A 9,439-nucleotide genomic window follows, 5' to 3' on the forward strand; every position below is an offset into this window, starting at 1 on the left:
TTGTAGCAGGTTATATACGACCTCATTGGCTACGTGGACGTATACATGGCAACTAGGGAGAGGGAACCAGTCTCGGGCAGCACAGGAGTTTCATAATGTTGCTATAAGTCTTGAGATGAATAGTGCCGAAACAGGGATGCAGAATGTTGAATTTGTATATACGTAATAATAGCCCTGCATGGTTGTCGTATGATAGCTGGAGCAATTAACGAAGAAGGCTCGTGAGCTGGATAGTTGTTCCTAAGGGAAGCCTCATTGATCAAGGTATCGTAACAACGCAATAGGTCTGGGCAACTCCGAAAAGGTTTGAATTAGGAATTAGCCCAGGTTCATAGATAATCAGCAGTTGCAGGCAGAATATGTTTATCAAGCGTGGGAGGTACGGAGCCCATAGCAACTACATGTTCGCCATTCGTCACATCTGGGTTTGAAAGTGATTATAATTGTAGGGTCAGAGTAGTTCAGCGTCGTGGTTTTAGGTAGCTATATGATGATAGGCCCCAGGAAGAAGACCGACCGGGCAAGGTATAAAAGAAACAAAATGCTGAAGTGTTTGTTGAACCGTGAGTGGTGGGAAATGCGAACGTAAGAAGATAGCCTGTAATTCAGTTTCTGAAAACACCCACAAACAAGTCTCCCTGCCTCCGCCCGTATGCGCCTGTGTGTGGAAGGGCGCACTTATGAATGGAGCTAATTATAGCTGCATTATTTTTAGCCTCAACTAGTGGCTGAATCACTATTCAACAATTGAAACACTGAACATTACAGTACACAAAATACAGGGCTCATTGTCCACAGATACAAGCAACGTTGTAGCTGTCATCGAATCTATTGTTTCACTCCTCCTTTTTAACAGCATCCTTCCACTCCCCGTGCTCGTCTTTCTTCCTAACCGTGAAGCATGCGATGCCAAGATAGTTTGTGATGTCGTTAATCACAGCAATACAGAACCTGCCATAGGCCAAGAAAGAGGCCCCAAGAGAGATTAAAATAAATAAGAGAGGATTCGAGTGCAGAACAGGGGCCCTATAAGTTATTTGATAAATATATGCTTATAGTCGTTGAGCCGCAAGCCAGCTTACCGACCAAACAATCTCCAGCTCCACGCATCCACTAGACTTATGGTGGCCCAAATCCATCCTGCATCAAACATAGGGAACGGCTGGTGCGTCACATGCGCCAAGATTATTCGCCCAACCTGGTGGGCAAACTGCAACCCCCACATGCACAAGAACGGAACAAATGCAGGACTGTGTAATAGTAGATCCTTTCCTGGCGCAATTTGAACTGCGGTGAATCCCTTGTGCGGGTCTACGGTACTATCCGCCGGGGTAATAGGATTCGAAGTGAGGTGAGAGGAAGGTGTGAGAGGGGCAGCGAGCCAAAGGATGTGGAGGGCAGTGGAAACGATGAAGGGAATGAGTCGAACGAGAGGGGTAATTGGGGATTCGTTATTTTTGCGGCACGACTTTAAAACATTCATGTACCTTGTTACAAATAATTAGGTGCATGGCTTATTGAGAACATGATCAGCACTTACGATGCTGCAATGTTTCCTATCAGCCCAACGGCCCCCAGGACCATCAGCGTCTCATTTACTTTCAAATCGCCAACCAATCCTTTCACATTGAGCACTCCTGGGAGGAAGTCCGTTACCGGGCGATCCCAAGTCGAGGGTCCTGTGACACAGTGTTCGTCAGTCGCTCCACGCCCATTCAAGATTAGGAATGGACTGACCGTAGGCCCCAGTCAATATGTACAAACCAACAATCATAATAATACCCTCCACTGGACCAGAGAAGTATCCCAAATACAAGGTTCCGGTATGAAATTCTTCCCATGTGGTGAGGTAGAAATTGGCGAGCGTAGCGATTTGAGAAGAAATGGGCCACCAAGATCGACCGAGGTTAAGCGCGCGACAAGCGAGAATCACTTCGAGCTGCAGAATTCGGTTAAGTTTGAAAGCAAGGCAGATAGAAGACACGGACTGTTGTATTCAATGCGTCACACCCGTGGTCGAACATCTGGCCTAGAGGCCCTGCCATGCCCGTTCGGCGAGCTTGCTTGCTGTATCCGGGGTTTAGAGATAAGATAGAAGAACGGGCCGAGGGTGCTCACCCGTCAATGGCATCAAAGGACTGATACCAGAAGAGACCCGCAGCCCAGCTGTTTAAGAAAGATAGGAGTTCAAAAAGGAAAGTTGAGGTAAATGCGCATAATGGCAAGGCCCGCATGGATTAATTTATAAATACGAATAAACCGGACCTCGCATATGCCAAGACTCACGTAAAGTAGACCCACTGCGGTGGACCACTAGCACCTGCCTTTTCTGTCAAGTACGCAGCGTCATAGTAGAGCAAGGTGGCAAAGTTGGTCAACACGAGACAAAGCCCAAGGAAAGTAATCTTCCCAAAAAAAAAAAAACCCGTATCAGATCGGGCCAGGCTCTGACACATATGAAGCCTAAACTCACAGTATTAGGTGCAATGGTCCTCGGCCAAATCTTTACAAACTGGTTCCAGAACGGATTGAGAACGTAATTGCTCAGCAGTGATCTATTTTGCCGCATCAAGTCAACACCATTCAATTTGGCACAGTACACACATACTTACTTGTCGACGCCAGAGTATTTGTATTTCTTGAGATTTTCAAGAGCATGCTCGGGCACGTAGCCTTCAAAGAGCCCCATCGTCGTGGATGATAACAATTGAAAAGTTTTGACGTCACCGGTTTTTTAATATAAAATATTTTTCCCCATTCGGACAATTCGGCGCTTGGGTGCACAAATCAAATTGATGTTAGTTCAAAACTTGAACTCGGCTTTCGTCATCAGGACGATCCTGAAGCTTATTATGACTACTGCGTGAGACTTGACTGATTGATCGTGCTTGTAGAATACCCTCATCGCCTCTATGCATTCGGAAATTCCAACGATTCATCTAAAACCACGCCAGTCATCTCCTTGACAAACCGGGCCGACGGTTGCTGCGGTTGACTGCCTCACAGCCATCCGACGATTAACAGCCTTGACCAATTCATCACTCCCCAACATCTTCCGTTCTATAATAAATCTCGAGTCTTGGTATATTAGAAGCTAGTATCGGGGCTATGATGTTTCGCGTCGCGCGCATCGCGCGTTACCCGGCCTGCGCTGTTCTGAACACTCGTCTATCGATACACGAGGGTTTATATACTGAGATGATGAACCGACGGTGAGCAACAACTCAATTTCTTCGGACTCTTCACACTTACCCATACGGACACTTTGTTTTTTTTTTATAGATTGCCAGCGGACAATGTTTTTCTCTAAATCTCGTTTTGTTTCTTTGTTTGTTGGGGTGGTTTTGCAGAGTGTATACGTATTAGCTCAGTCCGATTCTACCACGAAGGAGACCCGTAAGTGCTGCGATCACTCGTTTGATAGAGGACTAATGTTGGTGTATTAACAGCCCTCAAGTACACACCCAATAAAACAGCCGCTATAATCGCAGGGTCACTATACATGCTTACAGCCGGTGCGATGTGCATTTGGGGAACACGGTACTGGGGCCGGTACATGCTTTCCATGATCATAGGCTCAGCATGCTACGCTGGGGGCCTGTACCTTCGTCTCAGTGAGCCCATTCTATGCCCCACCTTCTTTGGGCATTCTAATTGATATGTTGGCAGTCGTGGGAGAAGACATGGGAAGCGTGATGAAATACGCTACTATGAACTTGATCATCCTACTTTCACCCTGTGGATTCATTGCTGGTGTTTATATGCTCCTTGGACGACTTGCGATCCACCTCGACGCGACCGACTTTTTGCTTATTAGGCCGAACATTCTGACCAAAGTCTTTGTGGTGCGTTTCTTCCTAGTTACTTTTGAATTGTTGACTCATTCTGGCGTGGTAGATTTCTGATGTCTTGACATTTTTCATGCAAGCTGCCGGAGGAGGTATGACAGCCGGCGACGATGCGAACATGAGGAATATTGGCGGCAAAGTTCGTCCTTCCTTACTCTCGCTTGATATCCAATTTGTACTCACGTCGGTACAGGTCTTCCTCGTTGGTCTAGTTGCCCAGTTGATTTCTTTCCTGGGATACACGCTCATCTTTGGCATCTTTGTGTACCGCCTCTGGACTCTGCGTCGCAACGAATGGAACTCGCGTCCTCATGGAATCATGAGTCATTGGTTGGCTCTGGTCGTTGCGATGGCCCTGAGCTGTCAAAATATCATTGTATGTGGTTGCTTTCTTCTGCTTGTGTACTCTGACTTATGACTGGTACTTCAAGGTCCGCTCGGTATTTCGTGTAATCGAGAACGCGCAGGGACGTAATGGAATTTTCGCCACCCAGGAGCAATACTTTTACATGATGGATGTTGTAGTCCTTTGGGTCGCCGTCAGGTCCGTCGTTTCTCGCTCTTCTCTCTCTATACCAATATGCTGACAGTTGACATAGCGTGTTCATGGTAACCTGGCCACCAAAATATCTCACCGGTTACGCTGCCATGGCCGGAAAGAGAGGCAGCAACAGTCACGTCGAATTGATGTCCACCTCATCGAGGTTTTAACATTTGACTTTTTTTTTGGCTTCGGCTGATCATGCAAGGTGGTCTTGCCTTATCTTTATGCAATGACGGTGCTGCCACATACCTTGGCTTCCGCTCCACAGTCGCACCCCGTCGCGCCCTCGGAATCGATATTGTATTTCACCCACATCTTCCTCACCCCCACATCGCATCCTGTTTATTTTTCACGTATTTTCTATTTCCGCCTTTTCAAGGTGCATACTTTATTTCTTACTGCTCACAACACGGACTCTTCCCTCTCGCTCGTTCCTTCCTTGTTCACACGATTTTTTGCCGAACCGGCGTAAATTGACGATTACCATTCGCCGTATAAATTTAGAAACGCCGAGTGAGGGGAACTGGCTCGCTACTTGAAATTACCCCTCTTCCGCCAAGTTGTAATTGACGTTTCATCAGTCGCGTGAGCGAGACAGTCCCCCCGAATTTTCATTTTCATTTCGTAGCACCGGCAATCGGACACCTACGACTTCCATAATCCTAATATGGGGTTTATTAGACCCAATAGAAGCACCCCTGTTTGAACGGGCCCCACATTTCTGACGATCGTTTGCTTTCATATTCTCTACCTTGATCTCTCATCCGAAGAATCGTGCCAGCTCATTTGTTGGGACTGACATCATGGTATATCATGGTTCGGCCGCGTTGATACGGATTGGCACAGGATCAATGGCGCAACCGTTGAATTCGGAGAGATATTCGGAGTGGGAGGGATGGGTTGGAAGGACAATATCCGCCGAGGAACATGCGAGAGATAAAACCTGCTTGCGAGGTCGGCCGATGTGCAAAGAGATCTCGTAAATGGAATTTATTCTGTACTTTATATATGTTTACATGGGGACGATTGTTGACGCTGGCGAGACTCGTAACCGGTGGTGAATCCGGGGGTGGACCGGTGCGGGGAAGGCACACCCGCTCAAGCGCCGAGACTGGGTCCCCCTCTCCCCTTCTTTGGACCACGGCCAAGCAAGGCACAGCAGCAAGTCCAGACACAATCACGAACGGGCTAGACACGGTCTCATATAGACTATTGGCTTATCGCGGGGTAAGGGGAGTGAGGTGGATGTGCGGAGATGCAAGTTGGACCCGGATAAGCGAATTGGGAATTGGCTGGGGGTCCATATAGAGCGAGGTGGGATCGAGATCTGAGTTACCCTCCGTGTCCCCGCCTGTCCTGTCCTGTCCTGCCCTCCTCCTCTCCCCCTCCGTCAGCATGGTCCGATATCCAGAGCCGACAAGAGGTGCATCGTTGCTGATCGCACTAAAGCCAACACGGAAGCCGATACTTGTCGTCGGATCGGGATCGCTCGCCGCAAGCCGTATTTTCAGTGCGTTGGAGGCAGATGCGGACGTACTGATTGCCTCGCGAGGCTCTATCCGACACGCATGCGAGGAAGTACAATGGAGAGTCTACCATGGCGATGCGGAATGGCTCGATGCGACCGATGCAGTCCAAGACGATCCGGACCAGCAGCAGACCACGTTCGGAGCCCTACTAGACGCGAATCCCGCCATCCAGCTCGTGTGCGTCACCGATACACTCAATGCCACCGAGGCTCTCCCCAAGCGCTCTGCTGCGTCAGCAAAGGCCATTGCCAGAGCGTGCAGAGACAGACGCATATGGGTCAATGTCGCTGATATGCCGTCCCTCTGTGATTTTACGTTTCCGGCCACACACCGATTCGCTCTTTCCTCCCAGTCCACCGACGATCCCAATTTGCGCACTGTTGATATCAAGGGGTCCGCACTTCAGCTTGCTGTCACTGCCAACGGCCACGGATGCCGCCTCGCCTCTCGTCTCAAACGCGAAGTCGTCGCTCGATTGCCTCGTAATGTCGGGGACGCAGTCGACAATGTCGGCCGACTCAGACTTCTCGCCCGTTCCGAGGATGAAGATCCAGAGGCGCTGAGTTCGGCCATGACCATGCACGACTCGGGCGTGCAATTTTTCGATGAAGATGATTCCAGTCCGATTAATAAGCCCGTTCCCCAGCGGTCTCACGACGAGTCCCCAGCCGAGCGCTGTGCGAGACGTATGAGATGGGTTGCCCAGCTCAGCGAGTATACGCCTCTGGAGCAGCTCGCGAGCATGGACAAGGCGGGAATGAAGGAGGTGCTCGAGTCGCGTCTTCCAGCCAAGCCAAGCGGGACTGGTAAATGCGGACGTGGAAGATCCAATTCGCCGCTCAAGTCGGACCCGACTAAACCCCCCGCGGAGCCAGAAACGAGTATTCCCAGTCGCCATCACCTCGCACTTGACCCGCCCCCTCGCTCCGATCCTACTTCCGGTCGTATCATCCTCGTTGGCTCTGGACCTGGTCACCCTGCGCTCCTTACACGTGCCGCACATCATGCCATCACCAATCTTGCCACACTTGTTCTCGCTGATAAACTCGTCCCCGGAGAAATCATGGCTATTATACCTAAACACGTCGAGGTGCGTTTCCTTTCAGTCCACTATATAGAATTCGCATCCAACCGGTCCACAGGTCAAGGTAGCCAAGAAATACCCGGGCAACGCTGAACACGCCCAAGACGAGTTTATCCAACTTGCCATCCAAGGAGCCAGAGCTGGGAAATGCGTCATCAGAGTGCGTCTACCTCGTAGTTGCTCCGTCTCTTTTTACTTAGCCCCCCTTGGCAGTTGAAACAGGGCGACCCTTACCTCTACGGACGAGGCGGCGAAGAACTCCTCGCGTTCCAAGCCGCCGAACCACCACTCGCGCACCCACCACTCGTGATACCCGGAATCTCATCCGCACTCTCCGCCCCGCTCCTATCCACCATCCCCGTCACCCAGCGCAACGTTGCCGACTCGCTCGTCATTTGCACCGCCGTCGGAAAGGGCGGAAAGGGCGGGATCGTATGGGGCTACGAGCGCGCACGGTCGCTCGTTATTCTCATGGGCGTCGCCAGACTGGGGGAACTTGTTAGGTGCTTGGTCACTGGGAGCAGCGAAGGCGCGGTAATCGGCGGCGGCGGTGTAGCAAAACGGCTAGTTGGCGGGTTGTCAAGTACGAAACCTGTCCCAGTCGTCCCCGTCGCACCTGTGCCTCCTTCAACTTCTTCAGCACCCGCACAATCGAATAGCTCCAGACCCACCCCGACCCCCATCTCCACCACCACCACCACCTCGACTCCTCCACCCAACTCGACATTGACATCAACACCACAACCTCCCTCTCCAAACCCCAACGCGCCACCCACACCCATCACATCCCCACTCACCCTCTCCGGCCCGGTCTACCCGCCCTCGACGCCCATCGCGATCATCGAACGCGCCTCGATGCCGGACCAAAGGCTCATCGCGACGAGTCTGGACAGGATCGAACGCGCACTGGAGCGCGAGGGCGGCGGGAGACCTCCGGGTATGATTATCGTTGGCTGGGCCGTCGTCGCGCTCGCCCAGAGTCAGGTCCATTCTCGAACGCCATCATCACCATTGCCACCACCACCACCATCGTCGTCGTCGTCGTCGGCGGCACCGCCAAGAGACGGAGGGATTCTGGATATCAAGGGAGACGGTCTAGGCGCGTACGACGAGACGCGGGATCGGGAGAGACTCGAGCGGTGGTTGGGTGGGAGGGAGTACGTGACTCGTGAGGGCATGGAAGATGGATGGGAGGTGTTTGCCGGTTTGGCGTGATCGAGTCGTAGTCGGGAGGCCCCTCCCTGCGTACTTGGCTTGGTTTCTTTGTCTTTCTTTCTCGGTGGTTGACGGCGAGGCGGTACGACTTGAGGGCTGGAAGTGAGATGTATGTATATCACTCTAGACGTTCATGGACTGGACTTGTTTTTATTTGGCCTTTCTTCCCTAATTCTCGTTGTTGTGGTTATTTTCCGCTTTGTTGGTGGATAGATCGTCTGAAATGATAGTTTATTGAAGTGAACTTGCAACTGCTTTTTCCGGGGGCAGTGGGTGAGATGCATAGCTTGATGTCCCTGCTGTAATCGGTCTAACCCGACCCAGTCTCATCTTCCTCTCTCTCTAACCACCCCAAAATCAGTGGCGGTTTACGGTACTCGTACTGTGTGCTACTGATACAACCCAACACGCGCCTCGACCCCCCCCCCCTCCAAAAACAGCTGTCTAATCGAGTCCACACGGTCCAATGGGCTCCCCCTTCCTTATTTCAAACCTTATCCCTCGGTGCCTGGTCCATTTTAAGCAATAGCCCCGGGTGTGGCCAGGACCGACAAGAAAAAGGATCGCGAAAGTTTTGGGAACTTGAACTTTGGAGACACCACCACCACTTATCTGATGAGATCCATTCAAGTATATATATCTCATTTATGACGGCGTGTACCGTCGTTTCTCCTTTCCATGATTCCCCCTTTTTGTGTCCGTTTTTATGGCCGCAAGGGGTTAAACTTCTTTCGGCCAGTCCGAATCTTGTCTTTCCTGTGGGCGCGAGCACCGCACGAGTACAGAGAATCGGTATCCCGACGGCACACAGGGACGATGCCGAGATGCAGATTGATAAAAATACCACTAGCCAAAAATATTTACTGGCCGCTCCCGCGCGCGCATATACACAACACGCGCGCGATTTCAAGTTTTTTTTTTTTTCAAGTCCCGACAATCCGCACTCTTGGGAGGAGTTTCGTCTGTGTATAATTTACCTTGAGACAAAAAACTGAAACTGGCCGCTTTTGATCCATGACATCTCAAGCAACGCTAGCTCGGTGGATTCCATGAAAGGGCACGATCATCTACAAGTACGTAACTACCGGAGTGGGCTGGGGGGGCACTATGCGAGGTCCCATGCACGAGCATGGAAAGAAACACAAACCAACACTCGATCTGTGTACCGTTATTTTTTTTCACGGACACACCCGAGGAGCCAGCTATATGGTGGGTATTT

At 50.9% G+C, this 9,439-nt stretch overlaps 3 protein-coding genes across 3 annotated transcripts; 2 read left to right on the top strand and 1 right to left on the bottom strand.

Moving 5' to 3' along the window:
* Window positions 1–836: 836 nt before the first annotated feature.
* RhiXN_09968 (CDP-alcohol phosphatidyltransferase) lies at window positions 837–2,689 on the bottom strand (the record flags this gene model as incomplete). The annotated part of the gene is made up of 9 exons (XM_043329784.1): window positions 837–1,026; window positions 1,083–1,487; window positions 1,541–1,679; window positions 1,738–1,939; window positions 1,989–2,067; window positions 2,119–2,166; window positions 2,287–2,405; window positions 2,474–2,555; window positions 2,613–2,689. 9 exons carry the CDS (start codon window positions 2,687–2,689, stop codon window positions 837–839), a joined length of 1,341 nt encoding a protein of 446 aa, XP_043182618.1.
* A 607-nt stretch (window positions 2,690–3,296) lies between these two features.
* On the top strand, window positions 3,297–4,559 carry RhiXN_09969 (RTA1-like protein; the record flags this gene model as incomplete). Its single annotated transcript, XM_043329785.1, has 7 exons — window positions 3,297–3,396; window positions 3,450–3,614; window positions 3,670–3,845; window positions 3,898–3,987; window positions 4,042–4,224; window positions 4,280–4,392; window positions 4,448–4,559. The coding sequence occupies 7 exons, from the start codon at window positions 3,297–3,299 to the stop codon at window positions 4,557–4,559; spliced, it is 939 nt and encodes a 312-aa protein (XP_043182619.1).
* Window positions 4,560–5,787: 1,228 nt separating this feature from the next.
* Window positions 5,788–8,220, top strand: RhiXN_09970 (tetrapyrrole (Corrin/Porphyrin) methylases; the record flags this gene model as incomplete). The annotated part of the gene is made up of 3 exons (XM_043329786.1): window positions 5,788–7,011; window positions 7,064–7,165; window positions 7,219–8,220. 3 exons carry the CDS (start codon window positions 5,788–5,790, stop codon window positions 8,218–8,220), a joined length of 2,328 nt encoding a protein of 775 aa, XP_043182620.1.
* Window positions 8,221–9,439: the final 1,219 nt, after the last annotated feature.

Source organism: Rhizoctonia solani, chromosome 8 (assembly GCF_016906535.1).
Source record: "Rhizoctonia solani chromosome 8, complete sequence".
In the NCBI taxonomy this organism is placed as follows: Eukaryota; Fungi; Basidiomycota; class Agaricomycetes; order Cantharellales; family Ceratobasidiaceae; genus Rhizoctonia; species Rhizoctonia solani.